This window comes from Brachionichthys hirsutus, chromosome 10 (assembly GCF_040956055.1).
Source record: "Brachionichthys hirsutus isolate HB-005 chromosome 10, CSIRO-AGI_Bhir_v1, whole genome shotgun sequence".
NCBI classification, from domain to species: Eukaryota; Metazoa; Chordata; class Actinopteri; order Lophiiformes; family Brachionichthyidae; genus Brachionichthys; species Brachionichthys hirsutus.
The window spans coordinates 967,987-982,284 of NC_090906.1; the positions used below are offsets into that span (position 1 = coordinate 967,987).

At 47.7% G+C, this 14,298-nt stretch overlaps 1 protein-coding gene across 1 annotated transcript; it reads left to right on the forward strand.

The window, feature by feature from the left end:
• The first annotated feature begins 3,334 nt into the window (after window positions 1–3,334).
• On the forward strand, window positions 3,335–12,851 carry LOC137900179 (platelet-derived growth factor receptor beta-like). The gene is made up of 26 exons (XM_068744241.1): window positions 3,335–3,392; window positions 3,464–3,558; window positions 3,651–3,846; window positions 3,919–4,179; window positions 4,691–4,821; window positions 4,896–4,977; window positions 5,119–5,193; window positions 5,334–5,517; window positions 5,583–5,698; window positions 5,782–5,893; window positions 5,966–6,068; window positions 6,147–6,255; window positions 6,353–6,447; window positions 6,514–6,646; window positions 6,768–6,872; window positions 7,022–7,126; window positions 7,498–7,600; window positions 7,713–7,834; window positions 8,009–8,121; window positions 8,243–8,365; window positions 8,455–8,566; window positions 9,922–10,021; window positions 10,210–10,315; window positions 10,523–10,631; window positions 11,082–11,220; window positions 11,927–12,851. The coding sequence occupies exons 1-26, from the start codon at window positions 3,335–3,337 to the stop codon at window positions 12,054–12,056; spliced, it is 3,117 nt and encodes a 1,038-aa protein (XP_068600342.1). The 3' UTR covers window positions 12,057–12,851.
• The last annotated feature ends 1,447 nt before the right edge of the window (window positions 12,852–14,298 follow it).

Here is a 14,298-nt window from a genome sequence, read left to right on the forward strand (position 1 = left end):
TTGATCTACATAGCATCAATGGCCGCCGGCCCCTCCCTCACCCTCCCATGCCACCTCCTGTGTTCACCATTACAATTCAATGTTTTTTTTTTTTGTCTCCACCAGAACACGTCTTCAAATCCAGCGTCAGAAATCAACAACAGACGGTTACTGACCAAACGTAACCGACAACTGCTGGTTCATCCTATGGATGGAGTTCAACTTGATCTGTTCAGACTGTTTCAATTCTCTGTGTGTGTGTGTGTTTGTGTGTGTGTGTGTGTGTGTGTGTGTGTGTGTGTGTGTGTGTGTTGGACTCGGTTCACTTCCTGACAGAAAGAAGAGGGAGGGCGACCCACAGAAAGACTGATTGAAAACAGATGCTCTCTCTCTCTCTCTCTCTCTCTCTCTCTCTCTCTCTCTCTCTCTCTCTCGCCCTCTCGTTCTCTCCCACTGTGAGTCAGCCTGCTGCTTTCCATTCATCGTCTGTCTGGAAGGAATTCAGACTGAGAAGGAGAAGGGAAGGATTGGAGGAAAGAAGACATAAACCACAGAAGAAGGAGGAGGAGGAGGAGGAGAAGGAGGAGAAGAGGAGGAGGACGGAGAAGAGGAGCAGCATCATTAAAAGGTTTGAACAACATGGCTTTCTTGTTCCGTCTTGAACAGCCTCCTCTGATTCTGCTGATTTGACTTGTTTCTGAGACTTTATGATCTCATAAAGTACTGCAGCACAAAGAGGCACACATTACTGCATCCAGAATATAACTTGAGTAGAAGTACACGAGTTTAAAGCCACTTAAATACATGGGATGAAAAGGTGTTGGATGAAGAATGATATCTTTATAAATGGCCAGTCATGGTGGTTATGGTTATGGTTATGGTTATGGTTATGGTTATGGTTATGGTTAGTGATGTACATGAGTTTCTACGCTACTGAACGTGGAATCGAACTCACGTACGGATCAGATGAGTCGATGACTTCAGGTTGTCGTCTCTATTACAGCTTCTTACTGAATGAAGACTCTGTGACTCGATTCCAAAACACTAAACACAAAGAGTTTCAGTATCGCCATATAAACATATCGATCTAAATGTGAAACGGCAGGGACGGTTTGACGGTGTCTTCTTGCTTCAGGCTCGAGACCATCGTGAAGACGTCGCCCCCGTCACTGTCAGTCATCTCCTCTGGGCCAACCCGGAGACGGACAGCAGCATCCACGAACATGAGCAGGTGAGACGCAGGTAGATCAGCTGGCTGTGATGTCAGAGCTGCTGACATGTCACCTGACTGTGTCAGACGAGACAGTTTCAGACCAGATTGATTTCATCCACACAATCTTTCCCACGATGACAGCTCTGCCTCTGACACCTGTGTGTGACTCGTGGTATTTTTATGGTGTTTTTATGTGAGTTGAGTGCCTGCAGAGCTTAAGACTGAGGCGACTGTGGCTCAGGAGGTAGAGTCTATCAGAACATTGGTGGTCCGATCAGGGGTCTCTGCTGCCTCCCATGCAGGACCGGTTCAGTCAGAGGCTGGAAGGTTGGAATGCTTCCAGTCAGGATGGTTTCTATTGTTCCTCTACTTTGGTAATGGGAAACTTCCCATCGGATGCGTGTTTCTGAGCTTTCTTTACCAGGTTGTAGATGTGAGATCTCCTTCGTAGGTTCTGTGTGATATTGAATGTTAGGAACGACCACAGTTCCATTGACTCAAACCCTGATAGAGTGTGTATGCCCCCTGCTTGCAATGATCCTCTCCTCTGGTTGACAGGGAGCTAACGGCTGCTCTTTGTACATCTCTCTGAGGAATTGGGGATTTTCTTCCCACTTTGAATCCTTGTCTGATCCAGCCAAAGATGGGGGTGATGTGTGCAAACGTCTCAACAGAGTTTTCTCTATGTAGACTCCCACAGGAGGTAAAACAGATCGGTGACCTCGGCCAGGAGAAAGAGAGTTGGCTGGAGTCCGGCAGGCTAGGCTAACACACACAGTCAGTACAGTTCATCGCTTGTCTTCGGAAGTAAGAGAGTGCAACTGTTTGCTGAACTCTGATTGGCTTCCCTGAGCCAATCAGCAGGCTGACGCGCAATGGCAGCACTTCAGTGTGTGACATCACTGCGTCGAAATGTTTGACCTCATTCGCCAGAACTGGAAGAAGAAATCACTTCTTGTACTTCGGTAAACGTCGAACCTTAGAAACTGTCTCCTGATTCCCGGGAACCTGGAAACTTGACCTGACTCTGATCTTCATCTATGGACAATTCCATAGCATCTGCAAAGACATCTTCATCAGTGACATCACTGGGCTCCTCCAGGACTGAATTTAACAGGAGCTGAGAAAGGTGCCGAGCTGTGATTGGCTAAAAAGTGCGATGAATTCCAAGACAGACTGGAAACTCTCCCCTCGGCTGCCCACAGGAAATACTTTCCAGTTTATTTTCTTCTTCAGTGGTCGACTCACATTCCTCCCGCACGCACGATCAATGAGACCTCTGATTGGCTGAGATCCCGGAGGACACATTCTGATTGGACTGGACTGGAAGATAAAAAACCCAAACAAAAACCCAAAATCCCCCTGTGAAAACACACCCACCCGAAGCGCAACGCGCTCAGAGGAATGTGTGTTCAGGTCTGTTTGGCTCAAATGATTTAGCAGACGTCTGTTTCTGAGTCGAGGGCGATTCCACAGCTTCTCATCTCCTGCCACGGACAGGCTGTCGTCGGTGCGAGAGAACAAATGGAGCAACGAGGACTCTAATGGCCTTCACGGCGTCATCTCTGGATGTTTTCGGTAATGCAGCCGGAGCAGCCCACGTAGGCGCGCATCTATTTGTTTGGCATTGATAAACCTTTATAGTTTATTCTAATTAGGATTCTTGCTAATGTCAGCTGGACTGACGACAACCAAGGAACGGCTAGCGGATGAAGCACTGCTTACCTTCTGAGTTATTTACCATCTAAGCCAAGGGGGGTAAACTTTGACTTGCGGGCCACAATGGGGTCTAAAATTTGACAGAGGGGCGGGGCCAGGAACAGATGGATGGAGTATTGGTGTGAGCTCATATAAATGATATGTAAAAGCCATTACATGAAAGGATTTGGTCTTTTACATGTAGAATTACAGGGAAAAGGTCAAATAAATGCGGTTTATAATAACATTTCATTTAATGATATTATTTGGACAAGTTCGGCGGGCCGTATTATAAAGCCTAGCGGGCCGTATATGGCCCTCGGGCCGTAGTTTGCTCATGCCTGCTCTAATATAACTATCAAGTGATGATAGTTATAATAGTGATAATATTGTAAAATACCAATCTATCCTATTATGTGTTGTTGTTGTTAGAACTATTGGCCAATGATGGCGTCCATCAGAGGGCATATCAGGAGTCTGACTCTGCTGCACCTCCTGCTGGGTGAGTGATACGTTAACGTGCTCATCGGACAGGTTAGACCGTTGTCTTTCTAACTGTTCATCTGTCTCCAGGTGTGTTCCTCTTTTGTCCTGGAGGTGTCTCCTGTCTCGAGCTGCTGCCTTCGTCCTCTGAGGTTCTGCTCAACTCAAACGGCAACTTCAGCGTGGTTCGTAAACGCCCGTCGGTCTGAGCCAGTGAAATCTGGTGAACCTTCTCAGGTATGTTTGCCATTGGTTAGGTCCTCCCCTGTCTTTGCAGGTGTGCTCCGGCTGGAGCCAGGTGACGTGGCGGTTGCCTCAGGATGTGCTGGTGGACGGTGTTGCTGTGGAGAATCAGGGATCCAGCAGCATCCTGCAGCTTTCTAATGCCACCTGGAGGAATTCTGGGAGATACACCTGTGAGGAGGCATCGTCATCTCAGACCAGAGGGATTGACATCTTCATACCTGGCCAAGGTAACCATGATACGTTTAGACATTTACATATAACATATCCTGTGAGATCCTCACCCCCCCCCGTCCTCTCAGGTCCCGAGGAATGGTTTGTCCCGCTGGGTCCGGGTGTGGTGATGAAGGAGGCAGAGACGGATACCATCCCGTGCGTCGTGTCCGACCCACAGCTCAATGTCTCGTTGTATGAACGACCCGGCAGGACACCAGTGACGGGGACAACATACAGTCCAGGCCTTGGCTTCACGGGTCGCCTGAACGACACATCATACATGTGCTTGGCTGCCCGAGGAGAGGAGGAGAGAGAGTCGCAGGTGTACTACGTCTTCAGCATCGTAGGTGAGAAGACTGGATTCTGTTCTAGATGCTTTCCATCCATCCATCCGTCCGTCCATCCATCCATCCATCCATCCATGCATCCATCCATCCATCCATCCATCCATCATCCATGCATGCATCCATCATCCATCATCCATCCATCCATCCATCCATCCATGCATCCATCCATCCATCCATGCATCCATCCATGCATCCATCCATGCATCCATCCATGCATCCATCATCCATCATCCATCATCCATCCATCCATCCATGCATGCATCCATCATCCATCATCCATCCATCCATCCATCCATCTATCCATCATCCATCCATCATCCGTCCATCCATCCATTCATCCATCCATCCATCATCCATCATCCATCATCCATCCATCACCCATCCATCATCCGTCCATCCATCCATCCATCCATCCATCCATCCATCCATCATCCATCCATCCATCCATCCATCCATCCATCCATCCATCCATCCATCTATCCACTCAAATATGCTCCCGACCCTCTCCTAGTTGCTAAGGCGATGGAGGTGGACCTGACGGTGTCCAGCGCCGTGTTGAAGCAGGGAGAGCTTCTGACCGTGAACTGCACCGTCAAAGACGCTGAGATGGTCTATTTCTCCTGGGACTTCCCCCGCAGACAGGTCCCCGTCCTTCTCGCCACATTCTTTGCTGTTCAATGTGTGATGTCCTCAAACCGTCCTTCCTGTTGTTGCAGGAAGTCGAGCCTCTGACAGACTTTTTACCCAATCAGATACGCTCCTTTCTGAACATCTCCATGGCAACGGTGGCAGATTCCGGTAGGTGATTGAGTAAAAAAGCTGCTGCTGCCTCACAGACCGCACTCATGCTATTTTTTTTAATCAGCTGCTCTGATTGTTGTTGCTGTTGTTGTTGTTTCTGGTAACCATAGTGATGTTCTGCGTGTGTGTTTCATTGAGGTGTGTACGTGTGTGCTGTGCAAGAGACAATGCGGGAGAGGACTGTTAGGAAGAACATCACGGTGACAGTGCTCGGTGCGTTTTCCTCTTTGTCATGTTTTAGTGTCGACATTTAGTCGATTGTCTTTGTCTCCCACCAACGATTTAAAGAAATGATCAGTAGTAAGGACACTCTGACAAACTCTCTCTCTCTCTCTCTCTCTCTCTCCCTCCAGATCGAGGCTACGTTTACCTGTGGCCTTCGAGCGACACCAACGTGTCTTCCCTCACCCATCAACGGGTTGAGTTCAGGGTTGAGGTTGACGCCCACCCTGCCCCCACCGTCCTCTGGATGAAAAACAACCAGACCGTCACCAAGGAAACCGCCTCCGTCACCACCACACACCTGACAGGAAGCAGGTACCTCAGAGGCCATCATAGAATAAATGAATCATTGATTGATTGACTGATTGATTGATTTTTAGATACGTGAGTATTCTGACACTGATTCGAGTCCAGATAGACCAAATGGGTACTTATACAGCGATCGCTTCCAACGAAGACGACGTTGAAGAGGTTGCCTTCGACTTGGAGGTCAAAGGTCAGAGAGACAGAATGATTGGTTAATATGCCGACCACGGTGTGTGTGTGTGTGTTTACCTTTGTGTGTATGTTTGTGTACAGCGCCCCCTAGGATCCCGTCTCTGTCAGAGATTGGCAGTAAGGCAATACTCTGTGTCAGCGAGGGAACTCCGCCCCCTTCTGTCACCTGGTACACATGCCACGCCTCCCATAGGTAGAACACACACACACACACAGTCCAACATGTAAAAACACACCACATGTTGCCTACGTCTTTCTCCGACAGGTGCACTAACCTGACGGGCGGCTGGAGGAACCTTTCAGCAACACTGGAGGGCGTGGCTCTGCAGGAGAACATCACTATGATGGAGGAGAGAGGCGTTACCCAGGTAACTGGTGACATCATTTGTGTGACGCCATGAAGCAGGAAGGTGATGAACGGCTCTGTGTGGGTGTCACCTGTGCAGGTGCGCAGTGTGCTGACTCTGCAGAGTCTCACCTCTCTGTCAGCTGTTCGCTGCGTAGCCAAAAACTCTGCCGGATGGCGAGCCAGGGATCTGCGAATACTCTCCAACTGTATGTACCGATACTGTAATACTACTGCAGTACCACACTATAAAACATGTGTATCATCGAGCCTTACTATCATGTCTCTGTCTCTGTCCGTCTCCAGCTCTCCTGTCTCAGGTAGCGGTTTTGGCAGCAGTTCTGGTTCTGGTCATCATCGCTGTTGTCTTCCTCATTATCGTCATCCTCCTCTGGAGAAAAGTGAGTACTCTGTTTCTTATTCTTATACGGCATCACTGATGGAGCAGTACCTTTCCTGCTCGTTAGAAGCCTCGCTATGAAGTTCGCTGGAAGGTGATTGAGTCGGTGAGTCCGGATGGACAGCAGTACACCTACCTGGACCCCGCCCACCTGCCTTACAGCTCCACCTGGGAAGTACCGCGAGAAAACATAGTGCTCGGTAAAGACACGTGTAACACTAGCTCATGCTTAACGCAGCACTTGGTCATATTCACATACAGAAGTACAAAGTAATACTCTGACATAATGCAGTACTAGTAAGTTTTTACATCTGTCTCCAGGTCAGGTGTTGGGTTCAGGTGCGTTTGGGCGCGTTGTTGAAGCGACCGTCTCTGGTCTGCTTCAGTCTCATTCAGCAACTAAAGTCGCCATCAAGATGGTCAAACGTGCGTCCTGTTTTAATCGCCACTCTTACATCCGGCGAGCGATCAGATTGCTTTTTGATATTTTCATCTTAAGGCTGAAACCCGTAATTGTGTGTGTGTCCGTGTGTGTGTGTGCATGTGTGGGTGTGTCCGTGTGTGCGTGTGCTTAGCCAGGAGCAGTGCAGCCCAGTCTCTGATGTCAGAGCTGAAGGTCCTGGTTCATCTCGGGCCTCACCTGAATGTGCTCAACCTGCTGGGGGCGTGCACAAGTGAAGGTAGTCTAATCTTTACCCGATTAAATGAATCCTGACTAAAATGGCTTTCTTATTTTAAATTAATTGTAATCTACACTAATCATAAACTTAATCCTAGTCTGATTTCAAAACACATCCTAAAATAATCCTCATTCATTCCTTAACTCAATTTTATTTTTAAACTTCCGAACCCCCCCCCCTTCACTCTGATTAATTTGGTGTGAGTGATGATATCAATTGCAGCTCTTATTTTTTTTAATCATGTCTTACCCCATGCCAATGACACTTGATGTTAGAACAACAACAACAACAACAATATTGTTAATACAACTAGTGCTACTAATTATAATGATGCCCACCAATTATAACAAATTGCCTGTCTGTCTGTCCAGGTCCTGTCTATCTGATCACAGAGTTCTGTCGTCATGGAGACCTTGTGAACTATCTGCAGAGGAATAAACACACATTCTTACAGAGCGACATGCACAAGAAAAGGTGGAAACATTCACAAGCATAGAGCATGTATCATATCTCTCTATATTAAATGCAATAATCTCTCTCTCTCTCTCTCTCTCTGTGTGTTTGTTGATTGTCTCTCGCTCTGCAGTGAAAGCGATGGAGGTTACATGGACATGAATAAGGAGGAGAGCGTTCAATATGTCGCCATGAAGGAGCTCAGCTATGCAGACATCGAACCTGCAGTGTACGAGACGCCTTCCACACCAGCAGGTGAGTCGATACAAGTACATCATACGCAGTAAGTACTGTATTTGCGTTTGTACCTTCTTTATCTTATTCTGACCAGGTATAAAGCAGTAATACATTTGACAGAAACATTCAATTCAGGAGGTTGATTTTTATTCTGCGACTGTCTCAACGGTGTCTTCCGTTGTTCCCCTTCAGACCAACAGGAGGCGACGCTCCTCCTCAGTGACTCTCCTCTTCTGACCCCATGTGACCTCATCAGCTTCTCCTACCAGGTTTCTCAGGCCATGGACTTCCTCTCCACCAGAAACGTATGAAGACCAGAGAATCAGTCATGTTGCGTGGAAGTGCCACTCAGTTCCCTTCAGCGTGTTCATGCTAATGTTTGGTTTCTGGACATCTGGTTAAAGATGCAGTTGTGTGTCCTGCAAGTGTGTCCACAGAGACCTGGCGGCGAGAAATGTCCTGGTCTGTGAGGGAAAGCTGGTGAAGGTCTGTGACTTTGGTTTGGCCAGAGATCTGATGAAGGATCAGGACTATATCGCCAGAGGAAGCGTTAGTTAACTCCCATCGTAAATAGTTTAGTGTTCACCATGTAAGACTTTGGGATGGAATTAGCTTTCTATTTCTCCGGATCATTTCAGAGCTTCCTGCCGGTGAAGTGGATGTCTCCAGAGAGCATTTTCCAAAGCATTTACAGCTCTCAGAGTGATGTCTGGTCCTATGGAGTCTTACTGTGGGAGATCTTCTCCCTGGGTAAGTGAGTTTAAACCAGCATACAAGTGAACACACCAGTCTACACCAGCATACACACTACTGGAAGACGGCGTACACCACACTGCTTTAAACTATTATAGTTGTACAGACACCAATGCAGCCTCACGGGGAGCACAGGTAGCAGAGACAGAGATGGGAAGGATGTTCAGCATGTTAGAGTGATTACGGAGAGAGATGGCAAAGTTTCGACGTAGGCCAGTAGTGTGTGGGAAGATGGAAGAAGTATTTAGAGGAATTAATGAATGAGGAAGATGAGAGAGAACAAAGGGGAGTAGAGGAACCTGTTGTGGACCAGGAATGAAGTTAGAAAGGCGATGAAGAGGATGAAGAATGGGAAGGTGGTTGGACCAGACGACATACCTGTGGATGTATGGAAGTGTCTAGGAGAGGAAGCTGTAGAGTTTTAACAGGGTTGTTTAATACAATCCTAGAGGGGAAGAAGATGCCAGAGGAATGGAGAAGTGTTCTGATGCCCATTTTCAAGAAGAAGGGAGACATACAGAGTTGTGGAAACTATACGGGCTAAAGCTATTGAGTCATACGATGTTATGGGAAAAATTAGTTGAGGCTGGTCTAACGACAGAAGTAAGTATTTGTGAGCAGCAGTATGGCTTTATGCCGAGGAAGAGTACCACAAACTCAATGTTAGCGTTGAGGCTAGCAATGGAGAAGTACAGTGAAGGTCAGAAGGAGCTGCATTGTGTCTCTGTAGATCCAGAGAAAGCCTAGGACAGGGTGCCCAGAGAGGAACTGTGGTACTGCATGAGGTACTGTGGTACTGCATGAGGATGTCTGGAGCAGCAGAGAAGTATATCAGCGAGGATGAAGGGAAAGGTCTACAAGACAGTGGTGAGGAGAGCCATGATGGACGGCTTAGAGACAGGAGGCGGAGCTAGAAGTGGAGGAGATGAAGATGCTGAGGTTCTCCTTGGGAGTGACCGTGTTGGACAGGATTAGGAATGAGACAATAAGAGGGACAGTGAAGGTTAGATGTTTTGGAGACAAGGTCAGAGAGACCAGACTTTGATGGTTTGGACATGTCCAGAGGAGAGACAGGGACTATATCGGTAGAAGGATGCTGAGGATGGAACTACCAGGGAACAGGGCTAGAGGACATCCCAGGAGAAGAGACATGGACGTAGTGAGGGAGGACATGAGAGTGGCTGGTGTTGGGGAGGACGATGCAAAGGACAGGGTGAAGTGGACAACGTTGATTTGCTGTGGCCACCCTTCACCGGACAAGCCGGAAGTACAGTCGTAGTAATACAGATTCCAGTGTGTCCAGTTTAATATCTGTCTTGTCTACATGAGCAGTGTTTTGTCTTTTGTCCCAGGTGGGCGCCCGTACCCTGACCTCCCCATGACTCAAGAGTTCTACTCTGCTCTAAAGAGAGGATACAGAATGAGCCGACCCGACCACGCTGCTCATGACATGTACGAGGATTCACCATCACATGCGTTACACCCCTGACTGGGGTTAAATTAACCAATCAGCTCGCTCAACATTTTGATCTGCAGCTGAGACCCACGAGGCCTTTCTCTGTGAAAGTCCTCGGAGGTGTTTGACGCTGGAGAAGCCAGAGACACATCTGATTCCTCTTACAGTTTGTTTCTGCCTTCAGATTCAATCTGATGAAAAGATGTTGGGAGGAGGAGCCTCAGTCCAGACCTTCTTTCTCATCATTGGTCGTCTCCTTTGGCAACATGCTGACTGACGACTACAAAAAGGTATAAATGACTTTAAGATCTTTTATCTTTAGTGTCTTCAAATGGAGACGGTCTTCATTGAATGCACAAGGAAGTCTGGAATAAGGTCCGTTTGATCGTTCTGATTCTGCGTGTGTCCAGTGGATTGCTTTGTGTTGTTCTCTTTAGAACCACGCACGCTTCCTGTTTCGGGCCAAGCGGTCAGTGACCGTTGTTGTTTTGTGTCAGTGTTACCTCCAGCTGACTGAGAATTTCCTGAAAGGAGACAATCCGGCTGTTCGATCCAGACTGAGTCCATCGAGAGCTGCTGGCGATCAGACGGACAAACAGTCGGAAGGTCAGACCCGCAAACAAACACAACAAATCACGCTCATCATATTTACAGATGATTAATACATAGCGGCCGCTTATTTGTCAAATGATGAACTCAGCGGGCGGTGCAGTGAGTCGCGCTGTTGCCTGTTCGGAGTTCGATTCCTTTTCCTTTTCGATTACGTTCTCCCCGTGTCTCCTTGGATTCTGTCCGGGTTCCCCGATTCCCTTCCACCTCCAAAATTATGCAGCTTTCGGTGAATTGATCGCACCAAATTGTCTGTACATGTTTGCTTGCCTTTCGTGTGGCTCCACAATGAGCTGGCGGCTCATCCAGGGTGTAAGCCTCGCCCATAGCCATCTGTGATAGGCTCCAGCAGACCCGTCACTCATCATTGTAATCGTCTGGTCTACAAGAACATGATGGATGGATGGAGTCAGCGGTGACATCCACCACCCTTTGCCTTATATACAGGAAGTCCCGCCCCTCAGGTGGCTGTCAGCTTGTTGGAGGCGGACCCAGAGGAGGCAGGCCCCTCCCATGGCACTTACATCATCCCCAACAATGACATCACCGTTGAACCTAACATTGGTGCTGCGCTGGACGCAGTCAGGTAAGAACAAGAGTCGAACCCTTGATGGAGCGTTCAAACCAAACCACCTCACCTGTGCAACTATCGTTTATAAACCTTTTGTAATTATGATACACGCTTCTGTATTTTCTGTCAGTGTGAAATTGTTTGCACAAAAGTTGTACCTACTTTGCTTTAAAAATGTATCGGATTATCAAGTTGTAGAAAACTGCTGGAGCTTGATGCAATTAATTCTTAATATTTCCTTGAATAGAAGTCACTGCTGCTGGTGCTGATGATGATGATGATGATGATGATGATGATGATGGTGATGATGATGATGATGGTGATGATGACAATGTTGTTGTTGCTGCTGCTGCTGATGATCCTGATAATGATGATGATGATGATGGTGATGATGATGATGGTGATGATGATGATGATGGTGATGATGATGATGCTGCCGATGATGATGATGGTGATGATGATGATGATGATGATGGTGATGATGACAATGTTGTTGTTGCTGCTGCTGATGATGATCCTGATAATGATGATGATGATGATGGTGATGATGATGGTGATGATGATGATGCTGCCGATGATGATGATGATGGTGATGATGATGATGATGATGATGGTGATGATGATGATGATGATGGTGATGATGATGATGCTGCCGATGATGATGATGATGGTGATGATGATGATGATGATGATGATGATGGCGCCAATCTCTCTTCTGCAGCCCTCAGCTGTTAGATTCTCAGGGTGCAGCTGAAGCCCAAGAAGTCACATCCACAGAGGACCGACAGGAAGCCGTGGAGAACGCTGCTTCATCATCCAGATGTGAGGAAGAGGGGGAGAGCTGCCTGTGAGGGCTTCAGCTGCCTTTCAGACAGGGTGGAGGGTTTGTAATTACTCATACGTGGCCAGGCAAAGCAGAGGGCTCCAAACACGGGACTACTCTGTGACTTCTGACACACCCTCCAGACGCTGGATTGTAGTTTCCTCATAAAATGACATCCTCACCAAACAAGTGCCAAGGTTCTGCTGAGCAGGCCATCGATATCGTACCCACAGTGTTGACTGTAAGGCTGCTAAAGGACGATCACCTTTTTATAGCGTGCTCCTCTAATGAACTGGCGACTTATCCAGGATGTACCCTGCCTCTTGCCCAATGTCAGCCGGGATAGGCTCCGCCCCATAACTCCACCAGGACGAGCAGTTAAGAAAGACGATAGATGGATGGATGCTTATGAAACCATGTTTATTTCATTATTCTTGCTGTCATGAAGCAGATGAATTTACAACATTATGATGGTCCGCTTTATTCTATTAATGCCCTTCTGAGGCGTCTGTATTATATCTGAACTATTATCTGAACTATCTGCTCTGAGTTGATTGAAAACGCGCTGAATGATATCAGAACTGGAATAAATCAGGATCAAATCGAGGTTTATTTTTATGGACGTTCTGTCATCACATTGCAGCTTTTTGTGCTATAAATATTTTCATTCGTAAATGTTTCTTGCGTAATCGAATCATCTTGACAAAGTCTCACATTAAATCATCTCATATCTTCAACTCCAGTTTTTGCGCATTTTCCCCCAATTTCCAAGCCCAACAGAATATTCTTTATTATGACTATGCAAATGCCGAACCTACCAAATGAAAGAATAAAGTATCTTCTTTCATGAGAAAAAACAAGTGTGTTCCTACCATTTTTTTGTTCTGGAGTTATTGGCAGATTTCAATGTCAGGGTTTGCAGCGAATGTTGGAATGGCACTCAAAGAGTTAAACTATTCATCCTGTTGATGGCGTTTGGCTTGCTGAACTTGCTGACAAACATCTGGCCAGATGTGCTAAACAGCTGCACAAACACGCAGCTCATGTCTTCGCTGATCAGCATCACGAAGATGAAAGAAATCAGGTCAGTGAACGCAACACGCGGCGCAGTTACAACAGGCCGACTGGATTGAACACATCTCCTCAGTTCGACCCCCGCCCCGCCGTGTTTTTGCCTTTCCTGCTAGAATGAACAAGGAGAAGTTGGGGAACCTGCTGAGTCTTTTAAACGCGCTTCCTCACACAGAAACTTAAAGCGAGTCGTGGAACTTCTTCTTCTTCCTCTTTCGCGATGAAAAGTCGAAAACGCCACATTTGTGGTTAAACTGACCATCAGCTGAAAAAGCGCTTCTGTTGGCCTCCGCAGAATCGCGGATATCCATCATCAGCGCTGGAAAGTAGCTATAAATGCATTTAGTCAACCGCAAAGCAAGCATGTTCTTCACATGTGTGCACTGTCGTTGTGCCCTTGGGCAAGACACGTCACCCACATTGTCTGTGTGAATGTAGGTGGAGGCCAGGAGGGCCGATGGCGCAGATTGGCAGCCTCACTCCAGTCACTCTGCCCCAGGGCAGCTGTATCTGCCCCAGGACAGCTGTATCTACCCCAGGACAGCTGTATCTACCCCAGGGCAGCTGTATCTACCCCAGGACAGCTGTATCTACCCCAGGACAGCTGTATCTACCCCAGGGCAGCTGTATCTACCCCAGGACAGCTGTATCTACCCCAGGACAGCTGTATCTGCCCCAAGGCAGCTGTATCGACCCCAGGGCAGCTGTATCTGCCCCAGGACAGCTGTATCTACCACAGGACAGTTGTATCTACCCCAGGACAGCTGTATCTGCCCCAAGGCAGCTGTATCTACCCCAGGGCAGCTGTATCTACCCCAGGACAGTTGTATCTACCCCAGGACAGTTGTATCTACCCCAGGACAGCTGTATCTGCCCCAGGACAGCTGTATCTACCCCAGGACAGTTGTATCTACCCCAGGACAGCTGTATCTGCCCCAGGACAGCTGTATCTGCCCCAGGACAGCTGTATCTACCCCAGGACAGCTGTATCTACCCCAGGGCAGCTGTGGCTACAGTAGTAGCTTCACCACCACCAAGTATGGAGTGAGTGAATAACGCACAATGTGAAGCGTCTTTGAGGGTCCAGAAAAGCGCTCTATAAGACCAACGCATTATTATTATTATGAGCTAATGGCCCACATCACAAACGGACCCAAGATCCGGCCCGGAGTGCAGATAAATATGGAAGTCTGAAATCT

Bases quoted from the DNA above. Each gene is read 5' to 3' on its own strand.
- LOC137900179 (XM_068744241.1), top strand. From the start codon at position 3,335: ATGATGGCGTCCATCAGAGGGCATATCAGGAGTCTGACTCTGCTGCAC. The intron at 6,256-6,352 runs GTATGTACCGAT...GTCCGTCTCCAG, and splicing joins TCTGCGAATACTCTCCAACT to CTCTCCTGTCTCAGGTAGCG. The intron at 7,127-7,497 runs GTAGTCTAATCT...CTGTCTGTCCAG, and splicing joins GGGGGCGTGCACAAGTGAAG to GTCCTGTCTATCTGATCACA.